Source organism: Ostreococcus lucimarinus, chromosome 1, assembly GCF_000092065.1.
Source record: "Ostreococcus lucimarinus CCE9901 chromosome 1, complete sequence".
NCBI classification, from domain to species: Eukaryota; Viridiplantae; Chlorophyta; class Mamiellophyceae; order Mamiellales; family Bathycoccaceae; genus Ostreococcus; species Ostreococcus sp. 'lucimarinus'.
Genome location: NC_009355.1, coordinates 712364 through 739321, shown reverse-complemented (window position 1 = coordinate 739321; position 26958 = coordinate 712364). Strand labels below are relative to the sequence as shown.

Genomic DNA, 26958 nt, shown 5'->3' with positions numbered 1-26958 from the left:
TTAAAACTGAAGAAATGCTAAATTCGATCCTTGGTCTTGTAGCCGGTGTGTACGGCCACCATACCTCCGGTCAAGTTTTCATGACTCACGTGCTTAAAGCCGACGTCTCGCATCATGGATTTCAACTTTTCCTGTGGTGGAAACTTCCTGATGCTTTCCACCAAGTACTGATATGATCCTCTATCGCGTGCGACTAGCTCACCGAGCTTTGGAATCACGTTGAAGCTATAAAAGTCATACACTTGCTTAAGAATTTCGTTCTCGACGTGACTGAACTCCAAAATCATGTACTTTCCTCCGGGTTTCAGACATCGGTAGGCGTCTGCGATCGCCGCCCTCGTATCCGTTACGTTTCTCAACCCGAACGCGATCGTGTACACATCGACGGACTCGTCCTCGACGGGCAATTTTTCCGCGTTGCCCTCCAGCCAGGTTAATTGCTCTTGATTCAACCCACGCTGCGTGGCTCGTTTCATCCCCTCGCGCAACATCGCCGGGTTGATGTCGCTCACCACGACTTTACCTCGCGTATTCGCATCCAAAACCTGGCCATCGAGCTCAGCCTCGCGCTCAACTCTCTGCAGCGCTCGCAGCACGCGAAACGCGATGTCCCCAGTCCCTCCCGCGACGTCCAAGTGCGTCATCCCCGCGAACACGCCAACTTTACTCACAAAGTAATCCTTCCACAGCCTGTGCACGCCCGCGGACATCAAATCATTCATCACGTCGTACGACGGCGCCACGCGCTCGAACACCCCCCTGACGAGCGATTCCTTCTCCCGAGCGTCGACTTCGACGTAACCGAAGCTCGCCGTCTTCGCTTCGCCGCGATGCGTCGACGACGTCGACGCTTCGTCCGCTGTCGTCGGCGGTTCGTCCGCCGTCGTTGACGGCGACGTCGCGAACGCGCGCGCGCTCGAGACGCGCGCCGCGCCGCGCGCACATCTCGACGCGAACACTCGGAGCGCCATGCCGGCGCGCTCGTCCTCGCGCGGTCGCGCGCGTCGCGTTTTCCGGCGGATCGTCGCGTTCGAGAGGGGGCTCAATCGGGTATTTTCTTCGTCGAACGCGCGATATTCTGCGACGCGCGCGCGCGACGACGATCGCCCGCATCGAAGCGCGCATCGAATTATGTACGCCGCGCGTCACGCGTGCCGACGCGCCGCGGGCGCGTTGCGACGCGCCGAGGGCGCGTCTTTTGTGGATAACGCGCTGATGAGTCTTGGACAAACCATCGGAACGCGCGTCGCGGGGACGCGCGCGTTCGCGGCCAGCGCGGACGCGCCGCTTCTGGTGACGATGATTGGAGCTCAAAAACCCGTCAGTGAGGTGCACCGCATGATCGAAGCGTCGGGGGCAGAGATTAAGGAGTCGCGCAACGTCCGACTCGGCGGTCGGGCTTCGAACATGTTCTTGGTGACGAACGTGGACCCGATGGCGCTTAAAAAGCAATTCGAGGGACAAGTGTTTGATTTCTTTTCCGTGTTTCCGGCGAAAAACACGGTGCAAGACATCAAGGGTCCGTACTGCGAGACGTCCCCGCTCTTGCCGTATGTGCGTAAAGCGACGATGAGCGTGCCGTTCAAAAAGGGCGTGGTGAACGAAATCACCGAATTCTTATGCTCCAAGGGGGTGACGTTGAGTCACATGGACGAGTACCGATCCGGCAAGGATATCGTTTTGGAGTGCATCATGCATTTGCCCACCGGTCTCGCCGAGTTCCCGTCGGTCGACGACAAGTACGTTCTCCAAAATCTCGAGGCGCTCGGTTGCACCGTCGCTGAGTTTGGACGCGTCGAGGGCCGACCGCAAGCGGAAAAGGCGGCGAAAAACTAACGCATCGTCACATCGCTCACACCGCGATGATTTTGTAAATCGAGACGCAGCTATTCATATGTAACCGATGACCCCGCCTCTCGCTCGTAGTCGCGCTTTGCTTTGACAGATTGCCGCACTCGCGCGCTCGCGTGAGCCTTCGCGCGATGCTCGACTTTTTTTACGACGTCGAAGAGAACGGCGAGGTGGCAATCGACGTGCTGGCCGTGATCGTCGCGCTGCTATGCGTCTTCATCGCTCGGTTCTTCGCCACGCCGGGGGTGTACGCGAAGAAATCGCAATACTTTCAACTGCCCGGATTGACGCTGAAATTCGTCGACGACGCCGCGAAAGTCGCGCGCGGACCGACGCTGAGCGAGATCCCAGACGTGTGTGAAGATATGCGCGCGTGTTTCGCGGCAGGGTTGTCGCTCCCGCTGCAGAAACGGCGACAGCAGCTCATGGCGCTGCTGAAGATGATTCGCGAGCACGAAGCCGAGATGTTGGCGGCGCTGCGAGAAGATTTGTCTCGAGTCGGCGTGGAGGCGTTGTATTACGATGTGATACTGCCTCGATCGGAGATTAAAGCGATGGTGAATAACCTGCGCGCGTGGACGGGGAGACGCAGGGTGTGGACGCAGCGATTGATCACGTGGCCTTCGAGTCAGTGGACGGAGAAGCAGCCACGCGGTTGCGCGTTGGTGTGCTCGAGTTGGAATTTCCCATTCATGTTGAGTCTGGTGCCGTTGGCTGGCGCGATTGCGGCTGGGAACACTGTGGTGTTGAAGCCATCGAACGAAAGTGCGGTGTCGACGGCATTGTTGGTGAAGTTGTTGCGGCAGTATTGCGACCCGCGCGTGGTGCAGTGCGTAGGGAGCGAGGTGAAAGGGGATGGAATAGACGTCATGCAGACCGTTCTGAAGGAAAAGTTTGACATGATATTTTTCACTGGATCCACGACCGTGGGGAAGATAGTCGCGCGCGCCGCTGCCGAAAATTTGACGCCGACGGTGCTCGAGCTAGGAGGAAAGAATCCTGTCGTCGTCACAGATTGCGCGGACCTCAACATAGCGGCGAAGCAGTGCATGTGGGGTCGCACAATCAATTGCGGCCAACAATGCATCGCACCAGAGTACGTGATTTGTCATGAATCACGCGCCGACCGCTTCATGGAGTTGTGTAAGACATGGGCAAATCGCTTCGTTCCGGACGCGTCCGTCGATGGCGCCATGGCGCGCATCGGTGGTCCTAACCCGGCATCTCGGATGGCAAAGATTGGCAAGATGCTCGACGACGCGAAATCGGGCGTTGAGGGCGATCAGATCATATGCGGCGGAGGATATGACGTCACAAGGCGCATGGTTGAACCAACAGTGGTAAAGTGCGCCAGCGAAAAGTCACCGTTCATGAACGCGGAGCTCTTCGCGCCGATTTTGTGTGTCTTGCCGTATAAAACTCTCGGTCAGGCGGTTGACTTGATTCGATCGAAACCCAAACCACTCAGTATGTACGTGTTCTCTCGAACAGCGTCGAAGACGCGTATATTAATTGATAACACACACGCCGGCGGGGTCACCGTCAACGGCACGTTGACGCACTGCGCTCACGATGGATTACCCTTCGGTGGCGTCGGCGAAAGTGGTTTCGGCAGATACCACGGCAGATACTCTGTCGATTGTTTCCAACGCGAAAAGCCTGTGTTACAAAAGACGCGCGGGCTTGGGTTTTTGGGGTTTGGTTTGATCACCGATCCTCCCCTAGTGTATTCGCCGCCCGCGGAGTGGAAGACTCGCGTCGCTCGCATGGTATTGGGGTAAATTAGTGTCGAGGCTGGGGGTGCGCGCGTGTGACGTAGGTCTGTAAACGTCTGTAATACAAAGTATGCAATGATCGTTGCTGTTGATCCCTAACGCATCTCAATCATGGTTCTCGCGTTCGCGAAGCGATCTTTCGCTCGTCGCGCAAAATAGATTTGCGCGAGAAATCGTGTTCGCATGAACATTCGAGAATGAAACCAGCTTCATCAAATGACGTCGACACATTGAGTGTGTTTACGACGTTCATCGTCACTGTTTCTGGTTTCCTCATTGATCGAATTGCGCAGAGAGAGCTTTCGTGTTTCATAGCGAAAGCGAGCCACCGTATGGAAAGAGCCGAATGGGCAAAATGCGCCCCAGTTTCCACTCTACTCCACGCGCACGGTGGCTGACTTATCCTCAGCAGCCTTTCTTTGTGGGGTCGATGCCACTGCGCTTCGTGATTTCGAGAATCGTAAACTCTTCGGAAACCGTCGGGTGAATGCCGACCGTCTCATCGAAGTCTTTCTTCGTCGCGCCCATCTTCATCGCTACGGCGTAGCCTTGCGTCACCTCCCCGGCATTCGGTCCCAAGTAATGGAAACCAACAACGCGCTCGTCGTCAGCCAAATTGGTGATGAGCTTGACGTAGCACGCGTTGTCGCCGCGAACGGGCACGCCTTTGTGCTCCTCGTGGTTCAACGTCCACTCCAAAGGCTTGAAGTAAGACACGTAGCACTCGACATTATCCGCGCCGTACGTCTCCACCGCGAGCTCTTCGCTCATGCCAATCGTGCCGTACTCGAGCGGAGTGAAGACAGTCGTGGGCACGAGGTCGTAGTTCATCTTTTCCTTGTACGGAGTATCCGCGAAGACGCGTCGCATCAGCCGCACACCCGCCTTGATGGCTACGGGCGTGAGCTCTTGGCGCGTGTCGAGCACGTCGCCGATGGCGTAAATGTTATCCACGTTGGTTTGCTCGTCTACGCACGCGATTTTACCGTTCTTCGGGTTGAACTCGACGCCAGCCGCGGGAAGGTCCAAGCCTTCCGTAACCGCGTCTCTTCCGACGGCGCACACGACGGTGTCGAAAGTTTCCTCAAACGTGTTTCCGAACATGGTGTTTTCAAACGTTACTTTGATCTTGCCATCCTCTTGCTTTTCGAACACCGTCGGTTGCGAATCGCGTAAGAAGCGCGTGCCGTGCTCGCCCATGTACTTGACAATCTTCTCCGCGACTTCTTGATCAAATCCACGCAGCGGAATCGATCGAATCGCCACCGCCGTGTCAAACCCAAGCGCGGTCAAGAACCCAGCGGTTTCGAGCGAGATGTACGACGCGCCCACGCACAGCGTCTTCCCCGGCGCCTCGGGCTTGGAAAAAATATCGTCGCTCGTGATGCAACATTCCTTCGCCCCCGGCGCGTCGGGATACGACGGTCGTCCTCCCACCGCGACGACCACTTTATCCGTCGTGATCACCTGTTCTTGTCCATTCTTTTTCGTCGCGATGATCGTATTCTTATCCTTAAACCGTCCGTACGCGTTCACGTACGTCACGTTCTTCTCTCGCAGCGTCGTGCGATACCCGAAATTCAGCGACCCGATGTGGTTTTGAATCTGTTCCACCATCTTCCCCCAATCGTGTCCTTCGCTCGCGAGTTTCCACCCGTACTCCCGCGCATCGCTGAACGACTCTCCCAGGATCCCCGCTTGATGCATGAGCTTCTTCGGGATGCATCCGACGTTCACGCACGTCCCGCCGAGTCCCCACGTCGTCCCCGCCGGGCTCGGCTTGACGAAGTCCAGACACATCGTTTTCGCGCCGTGTTTCGCCGCTTCTTTCGCCGCGGCGAGCCCGCCGGAGCCACCGCCGATGACGACGACGTCGTACTCGTGCCCGTGGTCGCCCTTACACGACGTCTCCGTCATCGCGGGCGCGCCGAACGACGGCGGTGCGCGCGATCGCGGCGCGGGGAGGTCGACGCCGGTGAGGATTGAAAACGCGCGACGGAACGTCGGGAGCGCGCGGCGCGCGCGCGCGACGCGCGTGGTGAGCGAGATGACGCGGCTCGACGCGCGCGGCGACCGGGACGCGGTTCGCGGCGAGGCGCGCGCGCGAGTGCGGGACGGACGCGACGAGATGGATGACTGGGCGACGACTGGGCACTTTTTGAATTTCAGTCGACGGCGAGCGACGAATCGACCGACTATCCTAGGTGGTAATCGTGCCTCGCGCGCGATGGCGCGGAAGAGCGGCCGATTGATTTTAAGAGACCCGCGACGCCGCGCTGCGCGGCGTTAGCGCCGGATGAGAACGCATCCGCCATCGGACCGGCGACGTGGCGCGAGGCGGCTTCGAAACCGCCGGCGAACGCGGACGACGCGCCGCCGAATTGTGTACGGAAACGCTCGTGCGAGCGCGTCTGAACGTCGAAAAATCGTTTCACCGTCATCACCTGTACCCCGGTGACGCCGATGAGGACGCAGACTTCTATGAAAGTCGTGCGAACCATGCGTCGCGCGTTCGATTCCACCGTTTTTTTGTGTCGCTCGGCTCTCACGCGTAAATAATTCATCTCTTCTCGTAACTGCTGCACCCAATTGTTCAACCCCGACGCCTTGCTCGACACGCTCAACACGCCATCCGTCCGGAGTCCCTCGCTCGTCGATCGTTTCGCGCGTTCACGTTTCGCCTTCTCCGATTCGTCCTCTATCCTCGCCTCGACGTCGTCGCCGTTCGCCGACGGTTCGCGCAACGCCTGAAAATAATCAACCTCTATCCTCGCCTCCTTCGACTTCCCGCGCGCGTGATGAAAGCACACCTCATAATCCCCGCATCCACGCGTCTTCACCTCGATCTCTTTCGCCCGTCCTCTGTCGTCCGCGTCGCCGTCGCTTCGTCGCTCGTCGAACGTCCAGCGCGCCGCCTCCGCGCCGCGCGCGTCCCGCAGCGTCCCCTCCACGTCCGTCCCTTCGCGCAGGACGAACCGCGCGTGCACGACGACGTCCATCGCATCGCAATTCACGGTATCGTCCGCGCGCAGCGTCTGCGCGTCGTCGGCGTCGTCGTCGTCGTCGTCAGTCGTTTGGAACGCGACGCGAAACTCTGCGCGTCGCTTCGCATCGATCATCGCGCCCGCACCGCGTACAGACACTCCGTCGATTCCCGACGAAGGTTGAGGACGAACGCGCGCGTCGTCGCGCACCGCGCGGCGAGCGCGCAGAGCGCGAGCGCGAGCGCCGCGCGCCGCGAGCGCGGCATGTCGTCGTGTGGCGCGCGCCCGGCACTGATCGACGGCTCGACGTTCGACGATGTCAGGTGCGCGACGGCGACGACTCGACGCGCGCGGCGTCGACGACGGCGCGACGACGCGGTCGAGCGATGCCGCGACGCGCGCGCGCGAGCGCGCGCGGCGACGCGCGAGGAACGAGCGAACGATCTCGGATGCGGAATCGTGAATGTGAATCAACTTTGCGGGCGACGCGAGGCGCGCGGTGGACGCGCGCGGCGCGTCGCGCGCGATGGCGAACGCGTCCGGCGTGATGACTGACGACGCGATGTCGAGCGGCGGTAGGTTCGGTGCGACGACGCGCGAACGCGGGGAACTCGGGGGAGGGGAACGTCAGACGACCGCCGCAAGGTTCGGGGAGTCTGTTGCGATTCTACACGGATGAGAGCCCGGGGTTGAAGATCACGCCCGTGGTGGTGCTTGGGATGTCGGTGTGCTTCATCGGGTTCGTGACGATGCTGCACGCGATCGCGAAGATTTCGGCGTACACGTCGTCCAAGTCGGCGTAAGGTTGTTGTGATGGACGACGAGAAATAATTTTATCGCGAGTGTGCCTCTCCTCCTATCTAAAGCATGACTACCGTGCTATTCTATTGAGCTATGTTTTGATGTCGTACAACTCGAACCCGCGTCCGGCGACGGCGAGCGTGAGCGCGCCGTCTCGCGCGCGATGCACGTCGATGGCTTCTGGTTCGGGCGTTTGCGTCACGACGCCTTCGCGAGGAACAATTTCCAACCGCGCGTCGAGCGATGCGATGTCCCATATTTTCACTCGTTGATCGACGCTTGTCGAAATGATACGCGAGCCGTCGGACCAGACGCTTCGCATCGCGGAGCTGTGCGAAAACTTGAATTCGGCGAGGCGACTCGGCGATGCCGACGCGTCGTCGACGCGAAACTCTTGCACGCGCAAAGTTTGGTCGTCTCCACCGCTGACGATGATAAAGACGTTTTCATCCGACGTATGTGATATACATAGGGCGTTGACGCCGGACTGATGCGCGCGTTCTATCACGCACACGGGAGCGGCAACTTCGGCATCGTCGAGAAGCCACACGGCGATGCCACCGTCGGTGCCACCGCTGCACGCCCAAACCCTTGAGCGTTCAAGCACGTCCACGGCGAGCGCTGGACACGAATGATGTTTCAATGACGAAATCATACGCCATGCTCGATTTATCTCGCTCATGGCGACGATGGTCACGGCACCGAGACTCGTCGAGTAAAGTACGCGCATTTCCCCGTCGCGCGCGTACGTGGCCACGTCCATGATTCGCTGGTCACTTTCCGCCCTCGGTTCGACGTACCCGCACCCTTTGGTCCAAGCTCGCGTGCCTGGCTTATCTTCCGGTTTTGGTATGACGAGCGCGGCGGACTTGAAGTCCCACGCACCCGTCTTGTCGCGCGACCACGTCAGACGAAAGGCGAGCAAGACTTCTTTCGCGCCTCCGGCGCATAACACGTACGAGTGGTCATTCTCTTTGTAAATACTCAACGATTTGACCGTTCGCCCTCCTGGATGCTTGCAAATATCGCTCGGAGAGTACACACGTGCGCCATCTCGTCGCGTTGCATCGTAAAGCAACCGCATGATTGTTCCGTCTTCAGCGCCGGAAACGACACCGAGCGGCGCGTTCTCTGCGCTACCTGGAGGTGGAACGAAGCGTATCGTGTGTATCTCACGTCTACATGCGGGTGTGCATTTCGTCAGTCTTTGTCTCGTACATAGATCTTTTAAAGCGAAAAATGTGAATTCGATCCTCATAATTGCCTTCTGCGTTCATGATTGTCACTCGTCGCTCGTCGTCGCTACACCGCCGTCATCTAGTGAGCTAGGGGCAATGTCCGCGACGAACGCGACGAGCCGGTAGGACGCTCGATGCGCCGCCTCACATTACTACATACGTTATGATCACTGGATCGCTGCGAGAAAAAAGAGTCGGGAAATACTTACCCATGAGACCAAAGCGCACCGGATTTGTCCTCGACGACGTCTTGCTCGGACCACCGCATCGAGATGTGAAGCGACGTTTTGTATCGATGCACGAAGATGATGCGATCGCCGTCACCCATAAAAACGTCGTGCGGTACATTTTGTGCGTGACAAGGTATGCGAATCATCTGACGTTGATCGCTTACGGAATACGCGACAAAGTCCGTCTCGCGAAATCCAGCCGCGCGCGAGAAATCGCCGTTTGCGGTGGCGGATAAAAAGAGCACACTCGCTTTCGACGGTGCAGTCCATTTCGTATCCAACACGAGTTCACCATCTCCGGAAACACTCCAACAGCACGCGTTCGAGTCTCGTCCGCCTGTCATGAACACTGGACCAGGATGGATTTCGCACGCGTTAATGGAAGACGCCTTTTCGTGCGCCGACCACTTCTTCGCCAGCACGACGAGATCATCAGCTTTCGTATTCGCGTCGAAAACACACAAATTTCCTTTTTGATCGCCGACGGCGACTATTTGCAATTCTTCGGAATAGTCAAGCGCCAATATTCGATGTTTGTACGGGTTGCGCAAAGTGAACACGCACTGTTCGACTTCGTCGCGCCGCCAACACTTGATGACGCCGCCTACGATGGACGCGAACACGTACCCGTTCTTCAAGAACACATCCATCAAAACACGAGTTTCGGACGCTCTGAAGGAAATCAAATTCGTGCACGAGCCCGTGTGACACGAAATGTGAGCAATTTTTATGATCCCTTCCAAATCAGAAACGGCGACGACGTCCGAATCATCCGTCCGTTCGACGCTCATCGACATGAGTGGCGACGCGCTCTCGCATACGCGCTCCCACACCCACGCGGCGCCTTTCGATGATATCGTTACGCGATACAAGATTCCGCAGTTCGTTGCTACGTATATCACACCGTATCGAGCGATGCGAACGGCGCGAATGTACTCGTCGTTCGGGCCGAACAAGCTCTTGCGGCGTTTGCTCTTCTTTTTGCGCTTTTTCGACGAAGCGCTCTCAGCGGGTTCCTCGTGCATTTCGATGTCCGTCGAGTCTGCGGCATCGTCCGAGGTAAGCTTACCGTCGGGACACGGCGTCACGCTTTCGTGTAGCGCCATGCTGTCTTTCTGTCCCGCGCTTGCGCTAGTCCAATCGCTCATGTTCCAAATCTTTACGCTGCCGTCGGCGCCGGCGCTCGCGAGCACGACGTCGCCGTTGAACGCTTTTAGTTTACACACGCGCCATATACCACGTCCACGATGGCCTCGAAGTACAGCGAGCTCGCACTGCGGTCTTCGCGTGACGCCTTGCTCGAGGGTCTCCGTACCACGAGCGTTATTTGCATCCCACACGCGCACCGTACAATCCTCCCCCGCCGTGGCGTACACGGGCCGTTCGCCGTCGATGCGCACGCAATCCCATACGCGCGCGACGTGACCAGCCAGCACCGCGCTCGGGCGAACGGAAACGCACGTGTTTGAATCCATCGCGTTCTCGGGCACGTCCCACACACGCGCCGTTCTGTCGTCCGAAGACGAGTACACGACGTCTCCGTCTTCGCCGAATCGCACGCGCATCAACGATCCTTCGTGCCCGACGCATTTCACGCGAACCGCCCCATCGCGCACGCACCACAGCTGCACGTCGTTAAATATCGTTCCTGCCGCCACAGTCATCCCCGCCCACGTCTCGCTCGCGCTCAGCGCGAGCGTATAAAGCAAACATCTCGACTCGCATTCCACGCGTTCCGCGCGCGTCCAACCGTCGCCCTCCGCGTCTCGCCTCCACAGCTCCACCGCGTTATCGCTGAATCCGATCGCCATCGCGCGCCCGCGCGCGCCGTCGTCATCCGCGATTCCGCGCACGTCGTGCACCCACGCCGCGAACGGCGCGAACGGCGTCTCCGCCGTCCAGCCGTCGCCGTCGTCGCCGTCGCCGTCGCCGTCGCCGTCCCGCAGCCGCATCACTCGCACCCTGCGCTCGCCCCACACCGCGCACGTCTCCCCGTCTCGTAAATCTCGCACGCCGTGCACGCGCACGCCCTGCGCCTCGAACACCGCCGCGCTCGCGACGCGTCGCGCGCCGCTCGCGCCGCATCCGCGCGCGCCATCCGTCCCGAGCGCGAATCGATGAATCGACGCCCCCGCGCCCGCGAGCAGCGTCCCGCGCGCGCCGAACGACGCCACGCACGCGACGTCCCCGACGTACGCGCGCGACCGCGTCGGCATCGCGGCGCGACGCGCGCGACGCGCGGGACAGTGCGGCACAGCGCGACGCGCGACCGCGAGCGATGGACGCGCGACGCGCGCGTCGACGCGCGTCGACGACGGCGCGCGCGGGCGTCGCGTGCGTCGTCGCGCTCGCGCTCGCCGCGGGCGCGCGCGCGAGCGTCGCGTTCGATCCGCCGAGCGGGACGCGCGCGACGCGAACGCTGCGCGTCGCGATGCGAACGACGGACGGCGCGGCGACGACGATCGTGTACACGCTGAACGGCGCGACGCCGGCGATCGGGGAAGAGGACACGAAGACGTACGAGGGGAAGGTGACGCTGCCGTGCGTGCGCGAGGCGAGGCGAGGCGAGGCGAGGCGGCGAAGGATTGGACGCGCGCGTTTGAGTTTTTGGTGTTCGAGACGCGACGAGAGACGACGGCGACGGCGCGGACGGCGACGGTGAGACGCGGAGAACGAACGACTGACGCGTGAACGGTGATCGCGGTTCGCGACGCAGGATCGGGACGTGGACGGTGAAGGCGGCGGCGACGAAGGACGGCGGCGTCGGCGAGGTGACGGAGGCGAAGTACGACGTGACGACGGGGGGCGGAGAAAACTCGAGCGCGCTGACGCCGGGGCACGTGTTGGGGGTGGCGTTGTTGTTAGTTATGGGATTGTTCGGGTTCGTCGTTTTCGCGGGCGTGTGCACGGCGGGGTTCAACGCGTTGTTCAAGACGGCTCCGCCGACGATACGAGGACCGGGGGCGTCCGATCCGAGGATACCTCGGACGTCCTCCGCGTCCGGAATGGCGGAAATGGGGCAGGTATCGTCGCTTGGATTTCGAAACACCACTAATCCAGCGATCGGTGGTGGCGGTGGAGACGACGCTGGAACGACGAGGCTGCTCCAAACGAGCGCGTCGTCGGGTGATTTGACGCCCATGCGGGCGGGCAAGCGAGATTGAAGGTGTAATATAGGGGAGATTACAATTGATTCGATTACGTGCGCCAAGCGTCAGAATCTTCGTCGTCGCACTCTTCTTCCCACCACGTCGACGTCTTATAACCGCTGCGAAGCTTCTTCATCGGGCTGTCGTCGGGATCGTTGATGCCAAGCGCGATGAGCATTTCCTCCTTTGCCTCCGCGAGCGTAAATCTGTCCTCGTTCTCCGCCACGCACGCCAACACACCATTGTTTTGCTTGATCATCACTTGCCACGGCGCCGGGTATTCGCGGAAAATCGCACCGGAATAGTTGATGACGAACGGCGACACATTAATGGTGCGCGAATAGTTGCGCGTGCGCAAGTAAAACGCCGGCGTGAACCGGGACAGAAATCGGTAGTGAAGCGCCTTTTCCGGGAACGAAAACAACCCAAGATCGGCCCGGAGCGTGTCTAACTGCAAGTTCAACCCAATGAGCGGTCTGCCATTCGCCGTCTCGTCGGCAAACTTCTCCAAGCTCTCGAGTTCAATCGTACTCAAGTTGACGACGATGAAAACATCCGCCGAGTCGAAATCATTATCCCTTTCTTCCTCCTTACGCGTGCGCAAACCTTTACCTCCAAGCATATCACCGAACGCCGATCCAAACATACTGCTCTTACGTCCATCAAGTACGTTCAACCGCACGCCCGCGCTCGACAAACCCAACGCGTTTTCGAAAATCTTCTTCGCTCGTCGGTATTCGATCCCGTCCGGCACCAACACGTCGACATTCTTCCCCATCTCCGCGTTCAGTTTCTGCGCCACGACCAGCGCGTACTGTACGTTCGCATCGATGTACACGTCCGACGCCGCCTTGTAATCCGCGTCTTCGCCGGGAATCGCCGGGAACTCGACTTCGATCAGAGTCTTACCTTCGTTCAGGCAATCTCTCACGCTCGCGTACGCGTCCATGCACATCGCCGTGTAGCTCTCCGGCGCGTACGTCGATCGTCCTTCCATGCGTTCCTCCATCGTGCGCTCCGCCGGCGCCGCGCTGGCGCGCACACGGTGCGTTTTCGCGGCGGAGACTTTCGTCGACGTCATGCGGCGCGACGGCGCAGACGCCGCGCGCGCGGGCGCGGTTCGCGCGTGCGCTGCGCTGAGAGCTTGCATGATGCGCGACGCGAACGACTCGTCTCGCTCGGGGCGACGCTCGGGACGCGCGCGCGAAACAGTGCGGCGACGACACCGAAGTGCTTTATCCAGAACGCGCTAGCGGCGTCCGCGACTTCGCGTGAACGCGACGCGACGCGCCTTCGCGCCTTCGCGTCGCGCGTTTCGGTGAGAGCGCTCATTTAAATTACAATCCACGTAGTGTACACTCGCTTCGCCCGATCGTCGTCGCGCGATGCGTTTCTCGGCGTCGTTCGGCGGCGGCGCGCCTCGAGCCGCCGCTCGCCGGCGTCGTCAATCGAAACACTTGGGTATCTTCCCCCGATCCGCGATCGACGGCTTCCCAGCCTCGGTCCATCGCGCCTTCATCGTCTCCAGCGTCGCATCGCTCGTGTGTTCGCTCAGGCACGCGCTCATCGCTCGCGCTTGCTCGCGGCACGCCCACGCGACGCTCAGCGTTCGCCCCTTCACGCACTCGTAGTACGTCCGCTGCGCCGTCTTGCATCGCACGAGCGCGCGCTCCTTCATGAGCGTGATCAGCGCCTCCTCTTCCTTCTTCAGCACGCTCGGCGCGGGCGACATCGCGCTCGAACGCGCGCGACGCGATGTGACGAGACGTGGGCGTCCGCATTGCGCGCCGCGCGATGGCGTCTCGCGTTCGCGCGCGCGGCGCGCGCCAGGACGAAGCGCAGGACGCGCCGTCGTCGTCTGACGCCGCGCGCGGCGCGAGCGGTGCGTCGGCGCGTGCGAGCGACGACGACGGCGCGACATCGGTCAATGCCGAATTGGAAACGTTCATCGTCGCGCGCTACTTGCGCAGGCGCGGACGCGCGTTCGCGAGCGTCGCGAGTGATTTCGAACGCACCGCACGCGCGAGCGGGGCGTTCCCGCGCAGGCTGGACGTGTTCGGTGAGGCGCACGATGCGAGTTTCGAGGATTTGGCGCGCGGCGCGTTCGCGAATGTGCCGGAGGACGCATTAGAGCGCGCGGTGGCGCGCGCGCGAGGAGCGACGCACGGACGAGTCGATTTTAGAGATGAAGGTGGTAGTGGTTCGGTGTGCGCGCGCGCCGAGGGGCAAAAGCGTTTGCGAGGGGCGTTAGTCAGGACTTTGATGCGCGAGACGGCGGCGACGGGCGGTTGTCGGGTGGAGGCTTTGGCAGAGACGAAGACTGTCGCGAAGAATATGAATTGTCTTCGCACGCTTCGCGCGCACAGAGATGCAGCGTATTGCGCGGTGCTGAGCGCGAGCGGAAGACGGTTGGTGACGGGTGGGGACGATCGGTTGGTAAAAATTTGGTGCGCGTACAACGGTTTGCTTCGCGCGGCGTGTCGAGGGCACGTCGGGGAGATTACGTACGTAGCGATCGATTCGCGAGAGGAAATCGTGGCTTCGTCGTCGACGGATACAAGTATTCGGACCTGGGACTTGGAAAGTGGCGCGCCCATCGCCGTGCTTCTTGGCCACACGCGTTCGATTACCGAGTTGCACTTTTGTCCATCGGTGCCGCACGTGTTGTTGAGTACGGCAGACGACGGCACAGTTCGTTTATGGAGCGCTCGACGAAGTTCGAACGACGTGAAACCAATGGTGATAGATTTGAACGTGAACGGAGGGGCAATCACCGGCGGTAGAGTGGTAGAACATGGTGTCATGCCTCTGGCAGCGATGGCGAATGAAGCAACGTCTCCGGGCATGCGCACTCGCGGCGCGCAACTCAACGCAATCGCGGATGAGGCGAGCGCAGAGCGCGACGGCGAGGCGTGTCAAATAGTCTGTGGTGCGTTCAACGACGTCGGTGATACGTTTGCCGTCGGTACGAGTATGTGCAAGGTGTTTATGTGGAAGCTTGATTTAGAACAGTTGCGCTCGTCTGGAGACTGTTCTCCTACGGAGAATGCGGTGAAGAAGATTTCCTTATCTGGATCGCATTTGAACGATGTGGTGTCGGTGCACTTCTCACACTCGGGTGACATGCTGTTATCCGCGTCCAAGGACGGGCAGGCGAGGATATGGGTGCCGAGTTCGAGCGCGTCTCTCCCTGGGCGCGCTCGCTTGTCTTGGGTGCTTCGATCGACGTTGACGACGCCGGAAGACGCCGCTGCGTTGCGGGAACAGCAACGCATCGGCGCTATTACCTCACAGCAGTACTCGAGGCGCGCGCCAAAAGTACCAAACATGCATATCGCCGTGTGGTCGACCGATGACACGCGCGTCATAGCTTCCATGGGAGATCAAAGTATTCGCGTCTGGGACGTCGCGTCTGGTGAGTTGCGACACGCGATGCGCGAACACACCGCCGCAACGTACGTTATTCAATCCAATCCATTAGATCCTCGATTGGTGATGAGTGCGAGTTACGATGGTAAAGCCGTGATATGGGATATTGTTGAAGGCGTCGCGCTTCGTGTCTTTGATGGATCTCAGTACCACACCAAACTCGTCGACGGCAATTGGCATCCAGACGGCACATCCATCATCTGTTCTGATTTATCCGGTCAGTTCTCCGTCTTCGGCACTGGCGATAGCGTGCGACTACTTCGTGCGAAGTACGAGCAGTTCTTGCAGACGGAGTTCGTGGGTGATGACGCGCTCGGTCGAAGCGAGGGCGGGCATTTGATAGAGCTCGCCACCGGTGCGCTCCTTCACGAAGCGTACCCGAGAAACTTGCTTTGCGACGCCATGGGTGATCCGTATCCCGACCCTTACCAGTCGGCGTTTCAATCGGGGCAGGTTGCAGCGTGCTTGCCATCAGCGGATTCGGGGATGCCGGATGTCGTCGTGCAAGCCCCGACTTTAGCCGAACTAGCGCCGACAGACGTGCAAGGTCCGTGGACTGCTCAAGACGAAACGATGCCGATGCAAGAGATCATGTATAGAATGTCCGACGACGAGAACGATGGAGTGAATGAAGACAACATAAGTGACGCCGACTTTGAAGAACCTGATGATGAAGACGAGTCCGACTACGATACCGATGCAGAACGTCGCGCACGCTCAGCACGCAGCCGAAATCGCGCTGTGCGCTCGCGTCGGCGGCGGCGCGCGCGCCGTTTCGACTCGGATGAGTCAGAAGAATCAGATGACTCAGAAGATCGCGCGACTCGCAGAAGTGCTCGAGAGCATCGCAAACCACAGCGTTTAGGCGTAGATGCGTACGAATCGACGAGTGATGAAGAAGAAGACGCGCCGGCGAGAATCACTCGCAGACGCCGCCGGGAGCTCGAAGAACTCGGGATCGATCCTGACGAGGTCAAGAGCGACGACGTTTCCGAGGAAGAGGAAGGTAAGAGACCTGCGAAACGAGTAAAAAAGTCAGTGACGTCTCGCCACGATATCCGTCTGTTAGATGCGTACTCTTGGCTGTGCGCTGAGGAAGTTATTGTCGGCATGTACGTTCCGCAACTGGGAGATGAGTTGGTGTACGTAGCCCAAGGCCACTACGAGCGCATGCAAGCGACGGGAAAGAACTGGCGCGATGAGGCACCGTGGCAAACGCTTACATCGATGCGGTTCGTCGAGCCTTGTACCGTTTCGTCATTGCGTTACATGATATCCGACGACGGCGCTTACGAAACGCGCTGTTTGCTCGAGTTGAAGCTCATTGATCCTGCTTGTGGTGATTACGGAAAAGAGTTCCTTGTCGAACTCCAGAAAAGTGATACACCAGACTTTCTTGTTCCGATTTCACGTTATCAAACGGCAGAGCAACATTCGTGGAAACGAGGCGACTATTGCGCGGCCCTGTGGGACGACACTGGTCTCGGCGACATGTCGCCGTGGTACGGGATGGTTCACGACGCACAAAGCAATGAAGGCAAATGGACTGGGTCACCGTGGAACACGCTATGCGTGCAGTATTTGAACGTGCAGAATGAAGACGATAAGTTCATGAATCATAGCTTTTGGGAGCTGTACAACGACGAGGCGATGAAAAAGGAGCACGCGAAGTCGTTTTCAGACGCCTCAACATCGCGTGGGCCGCAAAAGGCCAAATTTGCGAACGTCGATGAGAACTATCCATCGCTCAGTGCAAGCGTGACGAAAGATTTGGTCGCTCGAGTGCAGAGAATCATTCGAAACTCGAGATTTGCGGCTTTCGTCGAAGCCATCGGCCCGAACGAACGCTTCGCTCGAGCAGACGGCGCAATGACGAATTATTGCTCTGTCGTCCCAGCGCCCATGAGCTTGAAGCTCGTCATGCAACGATTAAAAAGTGCGTACTATCGGCAGATTGGTGGATTTCGTTCCGATATCGAGCTCATTCGTATCAACGCCCAAATATTCCACGGCGAAGAAAGCGCATTCGCGAAGTGTGCCGAGGAGCTTGAGGACGATTTACTTGATAATTTGCCCACCGATGAACGCGATGTGGACGCCGACGAGATCATCACACGCATGACTCCGTATCCGCGCATCATTTCAGCGCAACAGCCAGTTGCCGCGAGCGGAGGTTTGCGAGTCCGAATGCGACGTTCGACGCGCCAGTAGCTACAACTCGATACACTCATATTAAACGTCTGTCTACATTCACCCATCGCGCGGTTTAAACCCGTACTTCTTCCGCTCGTAAAACAAGTCCGTACGCGCCGCCCCGAGATTGATAATCTTCGGGCATCCATCCCTATCCTTCTCCATGAGTGTGCACCCCTTGCAATAGTACGCGTCGCTCACGCCGACTGCGCCGCAAATCACGCACCGCCCTTGATTCGTCCCGTAGTTACACTCATCGCACACCCGCACCAGCGTCGCCGGGCGCACGTGTGAATCACAAATCACGCACTTCCCATCGCCTATTCGTTCAATTTTCCAATCATCATCGTCAGTCGTCTTCGTTCGCGTCCGTCGCTCGGCGCCCTAACCGCGCCCGCCGTCTCGCCGCGGCGCCCCTTCCCCTCTCGCGTCGCCTCGCTCGCACGCACACTTCTCGCACAACCGTCCGATGGATATTCCGGGCATCTTCCTGCACATGATCAAATCGGGGTGGTGTTTCGACTGCGTCCGTCGTCGTCGTCGTCGTCGTCGTCGTCGTCAGTCGCGGCGTTCACAATCGCGTTCTCAATCATTCGTCGAGCGCTCGCGTCGTCGTCGCGCATCGTTCGCGCGCGCGCGCGCCGTCGTCGTCGCGCGCGTCGATCGCGTCGTCGTCGTCGCGCCGCACCATGTCGACCGCGCGCGCGCGGCGTCGCGCGTCGGTCCGAGTCCGTCCCGCGCGACTGCGTCTGGCGTCACTTCGCGCGCGATGGCGACGACGACGACCGCGGCGTTCGCGCGCGCGGCGCGCGCGGCGGCGCGCGCGGACGCGCGGGCGACCGGTCGCGACGCGCGTCGCGCGGCGCGCGGCGCGCGCGCGACGCGACGCGCGAACGACGGCGAAGTCGAGGTCGAGGTCGGGACCGGCGACGGCGACGGCGCGCGCGGCGCGCGCGCGACGACGCGACGGCGCGCGCTCGCGGCGACGGTGTTCGTCGGCGCGGCGGCGTCGGGCGTCGGTGCATCGCGCGCGGAGGATGAGATTACGGCGGGCGCGCGGGAGGCGCTCGCGCTGGCGCCGACGACGTTAGACGACGTCGAGCTCGAACCGTACGTCGACCTGGATAACGGCTACGCGTTCTTGTCGCCCAAGGGTTGGGTGAAAGATTTACCGAATGGAATCGCGGAGATCGAGATACATCCCGTGAGCGAGTACGGCGGGCGACGGTTCAAGGTGCAGGTGCGACCGTACGGGAAGAAGACGAAGTCGCTGCGCGTCGACGAACTGGACGAACCCGAGTACGCGAATCCGCGAGCGTACGCCGAGGATGTAGCGCGGAAGTACGCGCCGTTGGAAGGCGAGGGCGAGACAAATCGAGGGCAAGCGGTGAGCAAGGTGCTGAGTTCGAGGATGAGCGACGACGGGAGGTATTATTATTTTGAGTACTCGACGGAGAGCATGTTGCCGCTGCATTTTTGGGGAGTGCTCGCGTTAGGACCTGGGCCGGTCGGGAGCGCGCGCAAGTTGGGGCGAAAAGACATCATCACCATGACATGTCAAATGCCCGAAGACAAGGGACCGGAAGCGGCGGCGCTTTTGGAGCACCTCGTGTCGACGTTCAAAGTTTTGGACGTGTAGAGTATCAAATCCAATCGCGTGCGGAATAGTAATTTTTTGATACACAGCTCGCTAAGCTCGCTAATCATCCGTCTCAGAGTCGGACGCTAAACTATCGCGATCCTCCAAAAGCTCCAAACACATTCCGAGCGCACGAGCTTTGTCGCGGATTCGGCACACGAACGCCTCCTTCTTCATCAACTCGCGCGCGAACCGCCGCCTAGCCAAATCGTGTGACTTCACTTCCAGTTTCAACTCGTTTTGGGTCTCTATGACGCGCTCTCGAAGCGCTGCAAGTAAATCGCCGTTTCTGAGCGATCTTATACGCAATTCTAAATTCATTTCCGTTGACAGCGCTTCTTCTGCCGCCGCGCGTGCGCGATGCAGTTCTTCGCTCACCTTGGTGAGCTCTTCCCTGAGTTTTTCTCGAGCCATTTGCTCTTCATGCAAAGTCGCCATGCATTCGCGTAGCGTCTCACGCGCCTCCACCTCCTTCGCCTCGGTTTCGTACAATCGACGCTCCATTTCCTCGCTCGCCACTCGCGCAGAAGCGAGCGACGATCGCAACATCTCGTTCTCCGTCGTCATCGCCGCCAAACTCGCAGATTTCATTCGCAACGCTTCATCCTTCACCGCTTCAGCTTCCCTCGCCTCGTTCGACATCCTCGCGATCGTCTCCTCGAGCTCGCGCGTCGCGTCAACTCTCCTTCCGTTTCCGTCGCGCATCTTTAATTTCGGCCCCGGAGATTCTCCCTGATGACGCCATTCCGGCAGCAACTCTCTCGCGAGTTCGCGCAGCGGGTCCCTATCGTCGCTCGCTTCCCTCGCGCGTTCTCGCGCGTCCGCGCCACCGTTCCGTCCCGGCGTCGTCGCCCGCTCGAGCGCGCGCAAGTATTCGCGCACTCTGACCCCGCGCTGCGCCCCGCTCGCGCTTTCCTCGTCCGCCACGGCGCACGACCGCATGAGTGCCGTGACGTTTTCAAACGTCAGCGCGTGTCCGCGCGCCCGCATCGTCGCGCGTCGCGCGTCGAACGGCGTGACGACGTCCCTGTCCCCTAACGACTTTGCGACGGTCGACACCGAAAAAGAAGCGCTCGCATCGCCGGTGGACGCGCGGGGCGTCGCGCGCGCGACCGCCTCGACGTCGTCGCGCATTCGCGCGCGCGCGCGCGTCGTTGAATGGTGAAGTCTACTCGCTACTACAAAGGACTACAGTCTCTCGGGACGGCGACGAAATAATGAAAAGCCTACCGGTTGTCGTTGTACTTCTTGCGATTCCTCGGTCGCCTGCTCACCCTAAATCGGTCGGTGCGCTTGTTATTGCGCGTGCGCTTACCCTTGGTGTGGACGCCCCAAGGCGTGACGCTGGGACGACCGCCCGACGTGCGACCCTCGCCGCCGCCGTGCGGGTGGTCGATCGGGTTCATGGCGACGCCTCGCGTCGTCGGCCTGATCCCACGCCAACGATTGGCGCCGGCTTTACCGATATTACGATTTTGATGCCCACGATTGGACAGCATCCCGATCGTCGCCATGCATCCCTCCAAAACTAAACGCTGCTCGCCGCTCGGAAGCCTGACGACGCAGTACCCGTCGTCGCCCTTCTTCACGAGCGTCGCCGCCGATCCCGCCGATCGACACATCTGCCCCCCTCGTCCCGGCACGAGCTCAATATTATGTATCGTCGTCTGCAGCGGTATATTCTTCAACGGCAGCGCGTTTCCGATCTTTATATCGCTCTCCGCTCCGCTCTCCAACTCGTCCCCGGCGCGCGCGCCGTGCGGCGCCAGCACGTACCTCGTCCCCAGTCCTCCCTCGTAGTCCACCAGCGCGATTCGCGCCGTGCGATTCGGGTCGTACTCCAGCCTTCGTATCACCCCTCGCGCGCCCGTGAGATCGCGTTTAAAATCAATCATTCGGTACAGTCGCTTCGCGCCGCCGCCCCGGTGCCACACCGTGATCCGCCCTCGCGCGTTCCTCCCGCCCGTCTTCCGCAGCCCGACCGCGAGCGCCTTGTGCGGGCGTCCTCGGTGCAGGCCCTCGCGCGAGGTCGTGATGCGCCCGCGCTGTCCAGGGCTCGTGGGCTTGTACGCGCGCATGCCCTCGCCCGCGCGCGTCGCGAACGCGCGCGCGATGGCGACGGCGCGGAACGTCGGCGTCGGCGCCGCCGTCGCGGCGACGCGCGCGCGCGCGACGACGGGCGGCGCGAGCGACGACGCCGCGGTCGCGCGCGTCGCCGCGAGCGCGCGCGTCGAGCGCGCGAGCGCGGCGCGGAACATGGTCGTCGCGCGTCGCGGTGTCGCGACGGCGCGACGGCGCGACGGCGCTCACGGCGCCGCGGAGCGCGACGCGCGCCATGAGCGCGTACGAAGACGCGGTGCGAACGACGCTCGGCGCGCTCGCGCGCGCGCTCGACGCGAAGCGGTGCGACGCGACGCTCGAGGGCGCGTGGAAGCTCGACGTCGCGCGAAGCGAATCGCTCGGCCCGTTCCTGCGCGCGCTCGGCGCGCCGCGAATCGCGACGCCGATCGCGGATAACCTGCCGACGACGGTGACGGTGAAGTGCGACGACGACGGACGCGGATTCGCGATCGTGGACGCGACGGCGCTGAGCTCGAGGAACGAGACGCGCGCGCGATTCGACGGCGCGGAGACGCTGCGAACGACGCGGGGAGGGCGGAAGCGGTTTTATCTGTCGGGAGACGCGCGAGAGGGCGCGCTGGTGATCGTGTGTCGATTGTTCGAGCGCGGCGAGGGGTGGGCGACGGAGCAGATTCGCGGGATGGATCCGAGCGGGAGCGGGATGCTGCGAGAGCGAAACGTGCTCAAGCGACCGAACGGCGAGCCGGACGTCGTGGTCGATCGGTTCTTTCGTCGAGTGGTGGATTAGATGATTAGAGTGAAATTAGTTCTAATACTAAGTGTTAGTGTCGTGGCGTCATCGCCGTCGTTTCGACGATGTTCATCGCTCGAGCAAGAGGACGGCCTCGACGTGTGCGGTGTGCGGAAATAAATCGAGAGCGAGCGCCTTCACGGGCGTGAATGGGACGCCGCCGCCGTTACCATCGGCGCCTTGCGGCACGCATAGATCAATAACGTTAGTCGCCATCGTGTTCGCGTTGCACGAGACGTACACGAGACGTTTCAAACGGTTTTCTCGCCGCAACGCCGACAATACGTGTCTATGCAACCCCGCACGCGGGGGATCAACGATTGCGACGACGTCATCGAACTCGTGATTCGCGCCCACGAGCTCCGCGTTGGTGGTTTCTTTCGCTTCGACGATCGCTTCTGTTTCTTCATCCGCGCTCAAGTCCGGGTCGTCGAGCACAGATACGGCGGTGAACGGTTTTGGAGCGCGGCCATCGGGCCTGATCAACGTCTTGTAGTCGTTCAACACTTTCGGAAGAACGTGCTCCGCCTTGCCCGCGAGCCAGTCGGTATTATCGACTCCGTTGAGTTTCGCATTCGTGAACGCATCTCTGATGGATTCTTCCACGATGTCGACACCGACAACTTTTTTGACGGCGCGCGCGAGCGTCAAACCGATCGTCCCCGTGCCGCAGCACACGTCCAACAGCAAGCTTTGCCCACCAGGACTCGCCCACTCACCGGCGAGTCGATACAAAGCTTCGGCGGCGACCGTGTTGACTTGGAAAAACGCCGTCGCGGAAAGCGAAAACTGGAGACCGCACATGTGTTCGTGAATGATGTCTGCGGACTTCTCGCTCGGCGCGTTCGTCCTCAAATTTTTAATCTCCGCGTCGTCCGGCGCGACGTTCGATACACCGTCCCAGAACTGCACCAGACACGTCTTTAAATTGATTGGCTTCGCGCTCTTCGCGACGGCTTCTTCGACCGCGGCGAGAACGCCATCGCATTCCTCTTTCACTTGCTCGTCGGTGTAGCCTCGCGTGCACACTTGAAACATGACTAAAACTTCGTGCTTATCGCTATGTTCGCCCGATGGCGAGGGTAACGAGAACTCCTCGTCAGGGTACGTGAACGCTACCCGATCCGTCGCGTCGGGGTCTTTAATTTCCCCGTCCGTGCCCGCAGACGGTTTCGGAGGACCGGCGCCCGTTCGCAACCAGTGCTTCCAACCGTGTTCGCTCGCCGGCGCGGTGCCGGCTTCGCGACACAAGAATAGTCTCCAAAACCCTGTCGCCTTTCGCTTATCGTACACGGGCAGCCCTTTACCGTCCGCGGCCCGCGCGCGAAGGTACGTTTGCGTGGCGTCGCCCAGATACTTCGCCGTATCGCTGATGTTTCGGCATCCCGTGGGCGGCGCCACGGCGGTGACGCCGTCGCGAAACGACCCGACGTTAAAACCGCACGTGATCTCGCCGTTCGCGCTCGGCCCTATGGTAAATTCACTCTTGTTTCTATACCCATCCAGCACCGGCGACCGCACGATGCCTCCCAGCTCGCAACAAAGTTTATCGTTTCCCAACGCCGCGCGCATCCACCCCACGTCGGCGCGACGCCCGCTCTTCCTCGCCTTATTACTCGCGTTCCGCACCCCTCTCGTGATGTTCCGCATCGCTTCCGCGACGATCTCTTTCTTCCTAGCCAACTGTTCGCCGTAACTCACGTTCCACAGCGGCGTGATGACGTCGCGTATGTCCCGTCTCGCGTTCGCGTTCGCGCGTTCGATGAGCGCCGACGCGTCCGTCGACCCGTCCGTCGACGCCACTCCCGTCTTCCCCTTCGCCTTCGCCTGCTTCACGCGCACGCACCGCCCACGAAACTCGACCCTCTCCATCGCCGTCGTCGCCTCGATTCGATCGCCGACCTCGCCGAACGTCACGAAGCCGTACGTCCACCGCCGCCGCTTCTTGCTGCTCACGCGCCGGCACCCGAGCTCGGTCAACCACGCCGCGAACGCGCCGTCGTCCCACTGTTCGGGGACGCCCTGAACCATCGCCGTGCCGCCGCTCGCGCCCGCGAGCGCGACCGCGCCCGTCGTCGTCGTCGTCGTCGTCGTCGTCGTCGTCGTCGTCGCGTTTTCATCCGCGGCGGCGCCGCCCGCGCTCGCGTCCGCGCGCGCGCGCTTCGCGTCGTCCGCGCCCGCGTCCGCGACGTCCTCGCGCGCGCGCTTATCGCGCGTCGCGTCGCCGTCGGCGTCGGCGTCGGCGTCGGCGTCGCGCGACATCGCGTCGGTCGGCGTCACTGCGCGTCGCGCTCTGATGACGTCGCGGTCGCTTCGCGCGCGCGTCTGCGCGCAGACGCGACGCGTCGACGCGCGCGCGCGACGCGGTGGGCGCGTCGCGCGCGCGACGACGCGCGCGGGCGCGGACGCGGACGCGAGCGAGGGCGTCGGGGAGACCGTTTCGACGCATCTGGATGAGGGAGCAGTCGACGACGACGCAAAGACGACGACGACGACGACGACGACGACGACGACGACGACGACGCTCGACGCGCTGGCGTCCGTGCTCGTCGATCGCGCGGGCGATAGGAACGGCGACGACGCGTCGACGACGGCGACCGAGGCGCGCGAGGCGACCGAGGCGAAGGCGAAGGCGAAGGCGAAGGCGAAGGCGAAGGCGAAGGCGCGGGACGCGAACGCGGCGGAGGCGTCGAGACGGCGAGCGACGCCCGAGGGCGTCACGGACGCGTCGTGGAAACCGTATTGGAGCCCGTTGTCGACGATGTATAACGTGCCGACGGTCGAACCGACAGTGGCGTACTTCATCGCGTTCGCGCACTGCGCGGCGTTCGCGACGGATTTGGCGCTGCTGCGGAGCGGGACGTCCAACGGCGGAGATTTGTTCATTCGTTTGGCGTTGTTCGATAACGCCGTGGTGTACGGGAGTCAGTGGATGCGAACATTCACGGCGTGTTTCGTGGACTTTGGGTTGTTGCATTTCGCGCTCGTCAACGTCGGGTTGGTGACGATTGGAGCCGAAGCCGAAGCCTTGCTCGGCACCAGGCCGTTTCTGGCGGTGTACGCGTTGAGCGCGGCGATGGGGGGCATCGGCTCGATGGCGTTCGACCCGACGACTTTGCACGTAACCTCAAGTGACGGTCTGATGGGTGTTTTCGGTGCGTTGTTACTTTACTCGGCGCTGAACGTCGAGAACGAGTGGAACCTTCGCGGCTTCACCGTGCGATTGCTCTATTGCGGGTTCTTCTCGGTTGGTTTTCAATACCTCGCGAGTGTCCCCACAGAGGATGGCACGCACGTCGTGAACTCCGTGGGACACCTATGGGGCTTTCTGGCCGGCGCGGCGATGGGCTACGCCGGGCTCGCTCCCTTGTTTACCTCTGGAAAGAAATTTTCCAAGCCGCCGGACGACGGGCGCAAAAATCTAGAAGACGTCGGGGCGGGTCCGAGAAAGACGTTCGTCATGCTCGGTTCGGCGTCCACCGCGCTCGTGGCTTTATGCGTCGTCGTTTTGCTCAAGAGAACTTTAGACGTGGACCCGAGAGATGTATTTTAGTTCGACCTCGCCCGCCGTCGACGCCCGACGCCGGTTGTTGTAACCTCGCGCCGCACAATCACGCTCGACTCGTCTCGATGTCGCACGCCGTCACTCACGCGAACGCCGCGCGCGCGACGCGCGTCGTCACCTCGCGTCCCGCGTCTCGCGCGTCGCGTCGCGCCCGCGTCGGCGTGAAATCGTGCGCGACGTCGTCCGATGACGTCGCTCTCGGCAGGCGCGACGCCGTCCTCGCGGCCATCGCGCTCGGCGCGCTGACGCGCGCGGACGACGCGCGCGCGATCGGATTTCAGAAGGAACTGAAGAAACGCGGGCCGGTGAGCGAGGACGCGTACTCGAAGACGGCGGGATTTGAGTTTCGAGGCGAGGCGAGGGACGGGGTGAAGTACGTCGACGTCGTCGAAGGGAAGGGAAAACCCGTCGAAGCGGGCGCGCTGACGACGCTGCACTTTGAGTGTAAATACAGAGGTTTGACGGTGTCGTCCACGCGCGAGGCGCGCACGCTGGGGGGGAATCGCACGATTAGCGAGCCGTTTCAGTTCAAGTACGGGACGCTGCCGAACGAGTTCACAAAGGCGGCGAAGAGAAAGAACATCATCGGCGTCGGGATCGAGGTGAGGATCGATCCCGATTTGAGAGAGCTTTATGTGGTGAAGTGCGTGTTCAACGGTCCAGCGGATCGCGCGGGAATCAAACCGAACGACGTCATAATCTCAATCGACGGCGTCGGCGACCTCGTGGACAAGCCGATTCAAGATATCGGAGCGTTGCTCGTCGGCGACGTCGGGACCGAGCTCGAGTTGAAGGTGAAGAAAGGCGGCTCGCGCAACGGTCCGGACGCCCCGATCGAAACCTTCAAGTTGACGCGAGAGGTTACCGCTGTAGCGACGCCGAAGCGTGAAATTCAAGTCGACGGTGGCGGAGGACTCTTTACCGGCGGCAGTGGCCCCAAACCGCCGCCGATTATTTACGTACCGGAGGCACTCGCGGGAATGCAGGTGGGTGGTCGACGCAAAATAATCGTCCCTCCGGATGTCGGTTTCGAGGACGTCGGGGAAGGTGAAATTCCTCCGGGCGCGACGTTCGAGCTGTTGATTGATTTGCTCGACGTTCAAGAGAAGTCTTCGTAAAATCAGCCGGTTGGCGCGCTCACGTTCGTGAACATTCAAAATTCAATCACTCCACGTGCGCGCAGTGTGGAAGGAACTCGCAGGATTGTAATCTATTTTTTGCATCAAACGTAC

The 26958-nt window shown here is 61.0% G+C and overlaps 18 protein-coding genes across 18 annotated transcripts; 8 read left to right on the top strand and 10 right to left on the bottom strand.

The window, feature by feature from the left end:
* Nucleotides 1-17: 17 nt before the first annotated feature.
* OSTLU_39585 (predicted protein) lies at nt 18-971 on the bottom strand (the record flags this gene model as incomplete). The annotated part of the gene is made up of 1 exon (XM_001415548.1): nt 18-971. The coding sequence occupies one exon, from the start codon at nt 969-971 to the stop codon at nt 18-20; it is 954 nt and encodes a 317-aa protein (XP_001415585.1).
* Nucleotides 972-1215: 244 nt separating this feature from the next.
* Nucleotides 1216-1836, top strand: OSTLU_92178 (predicted protein; the record flags this gene model as incomplete). Its single annotated transcript, XM_001415879.1, has 1 exon — nt 1216-1836. One exon carries the CDS (start codon nt 1216-1218, stop codon nt 1834-1836), a length of 621 nt encoding a protein of 206 aa, XP_001415916.1.
* Nucleotides 1837-2216: 380 nt separating this feature from the next.
* Nucleotides 2217-3632, top strand: OSTLU_13873 (predicted protein; the record flags this gene model as incomplete). Its single annotated transcript, XM_001415878.1, has 1 exon — nt 2217-3632. The coding sequence occupies one exon, from the start codon at nt 2217-2219 to the stop codon at nt 3630-3632; it is 1416 nt and encodes a 471-aa protein (XP_001415915.1).
* Nucleotides 3633-3662: 30 nt separating this feature from the next.
* Nucleotides 3663-5733, bottom strand: OSTLU_29046 (thioredoxin reductase, putative selenoenzyme). Its single transcript, XM_001415547.1, has one exon. The coding sequence runs from the start codon at nt 5541-5543 to the stop codon at nt 4032-4034; it is 1512 nt and encodes a 503-aa protein (XP_001415584.1). The 5' UTR covers nt 5544-5733; the 3' UTR covers nt 3663-4031.
* An 88-nt stretch (nt 5734-5821) lies between these two features.
* OSTLU_29045 (predicted protein) lies at nt 5822-6880 on the bottom strand (the record flags this gene model as incomplete). Its single annotated transcript, XM_001415546.1, has 2 exons — nt 6757-6880; nt 5822-6661 (listed from the first exon to the last, which is right to left on the bottom strand). The coding sequence occupies exon 2, from the start codon at nt 6623-6625 to the stop codon at nt 5822-5824; it is 804 nt and encodes a 267-aa protein (XP_001415583.1). The 5' UTR covers nt 6626-6661; nt 6757-6880.
* Nucleotides 6881-6926: 46 nt separating this feature from the next.
* On the top strand, nt 6927-7413 carry OSTLU_29044 (predicted protein; the record flags this gene model as incomplete). Its single annotated transcript, XM_001415877.1, has 2 exons — nt 6927-6933; nt 7190-7413. The coding sequence occupies 2 exons, from the start codon at nt 6927-6929 to the stop codon at nt 7411-7413; spliced, it is 231 nt and encodes a 76-aa protein (XP_001415914.1).
* Nucleotides 7414-7502: 89 nt separating this feature from the next.
* OSTLU_13870 (predicted protein) lies at nt 7503-11095 on the bottom strand (the record flags this gene model as incomplete). Its single annotated transcript, XM_001415545.1, has 2 exons — nt 7503-8589; nt 8859-11095. 2 exons carry the CDS (start codon nt 11093-11095, stop codon nt 7503-7505), a joined length of 3324 nt encoding a protein of 1107 aa, XP_001415582.1.
* Nucleotides 11096-11136: 41 nt separating this feature from the next.
* OSTLU_29040 (predicted protein) lies at nt 11137-13037 on the bottom strand (the record flags this gene model as incomplete). Its single annotated transcript, XM_001415544.1, has 2 exons — nt 11137-11420; nt 11596-13037. One exon carries the CDS (start codon nt 13035-13037, stop codon nt 12078-12080), a length of 960 nt encoding a protein of 319 aa, XP_001415581.1. The 3' UTR covers nt 11137-11420; nt 11596-12077.
* Nucleotides 13038-13472: 435 nt separating this feature from the next.
* Nucleotides 13473-13760, bottom strand: OSTLU_29039 (predicted protein; the record flags this gene model as incomplete). The annotated part of the gene is made up of 1 exon (XM_001415543.1): nt 13473-13760. The coding sequence occupies one exon, from the start codon at nt 13758-13760 to the stop codon at nt 13473-13475; it is 288 nt and encodes a 95-aa protein (XP_001415580.1).
* A 62-nt stretch (nt 13761-13822) lies between these two features.
* On the top strand, nt 13823-17668 carry BRWD3501 (predicted protein; the record flags this gene model as incomplete). The annotated part of the gene is made up of 1 exon (XM_001415876.1): nt 13823-17668. The coding sequence occupies one exon, from the start codon at nt 13823-13825 to the stop codon at nt 17666-17668; it is 3846 nt and encodes a 1281-aa protein (XP_001415913.1).
* Nucleotides 17669-17707: 39 nt separating this feature from the next.
* On the bottom strand, nt 17708-18175 carry OSTLU_39608 (predicted protein; the record flags this gene model as incomplete). The annotated part of the gene is made up of 2 exons (XM_001415542.1): nt 17708-17970; nt 18100-18175. Coding segments are annotated over 2 exons (339 nt in total), but the record flags the coding sequence as incomplete, so codon positions are not given.
* A 244-nt stretch (nt 18176-18419) lies between these two features.
* Nucleotides 18420-19289, top strand: PSBP6 (lumenal PsbP-like protein; the record flags this gene model as incomplete). Its single annotated transcript, XM_001415875.1, has 1 exon — nt 18420-19289. One exon carries the CDS (start codon nt 18420-18422, stop codon nt 19287-19289), a length of 870 nt encoding a protein of 289 aa, XP_001415912.1.
* A 60-nt stretch (nt 19290-19349) lies between these two features.
* Nucleotides 19350-20423, bottom strand: OSTLU_92174 (predicted protein; the record flags this gene model as incomplete). Its single annotated transcript, XM_001415541.1, has 1 exon — nt 19350-20423. The coding sequence occupies one exon, from the start codon at nt 20421-20423 to the stop codon at nt 19350-19352; it is 1074 nt and encodes a 357-aa protein (XP_001415578.1).
* A 92-nt stretch (nt 20424-20515) lies between these two features.
* On the bottom strand, nt 20516-21367 carry MRPL2 (Putative mitochondrial ribosomal protein L2; the record flags this gene model as incomplete). Its single annotated transcript, XM_001415540.1, has 1 exon — nt 20516-21367. One exon carries the CDS (start codon nt 21365-21367, stop codon nt 20516-20518), a length of 852 nt encoding a protein of 283 aa, XP_001415577.1.
* Nucleotides 21368-21624: 257 nt separating this feature from the next.
* Nucleotides 21625-22158, top strand: OSTLU_13863 (predicted protein; the record flags this gene model as incomplete). Its single annotated transcript, XM_001415874.1, has 1 exon — nt 21625-22158. The coding sequence occupies one exon, from the start codon at nt 21625-21627 to the stop codon at nt 22156-22158; it is 534 nt and encodes a 177-aa protein (XP_001415911.1).
* A 30-nt stretch (nt 22159-22188) lies between these two features.
* Nucleotides 22189-24192, bottom strand: OSTLU_48278 (predicted protein; the record flags this gene model as incomplete). The annotated part of the gene is made up of 3 exons (XM_001415539.1): nt 22189-23207; nt 23343-23982; nt 24064-24192. The coding sequence occupies 3 exons, from the start codon at nt 24190-24192 to the stop codon at nt 22231-22233; spliced, it is 1746 nt and encodes a 581-aa protein (XP_001415576.1). The 3' UTR covers nt 22189-22230.
* Nucleotides 24193-24922: 730 nt separating this feature from the next.
* On the top strand, nt 24923-25714 carry OSTLU_92172 (predicted protein; the record flags this gene model as incomplete). Its single annotated transcript, XM_001415873.1, has 1 exon — nt 24923-25714. One exon carries the CDS (start codon nt 24923-24925, stop codon nt 25712-25714), a length of 792 nt encoding a protein of 263 aa, XP_001415910.1.
* A 77-nt stretch (nt 25715-25791) lies between these two features.
* FBP18 (peptidyl-prolyl cis-trans isomerase, FKBP-type) lies at nt 25792-26917 on the top strand (the record flags this gene model as incomplete). The annotated part of the gene is made up of 1 exon (XM_001415872.1): nt 25792-26917. The coding sequence occupies one exon, from the start codon at nt 25792-25794 to the stop codon at nt 26842-26844; it is 1053 nt and encodes a 350-aa protein (XP_001415909.1). The 3' UTR covers nt 26845-26917.
* Nucleotides 26918-26958: the final 41 nt, after the last annotated feature.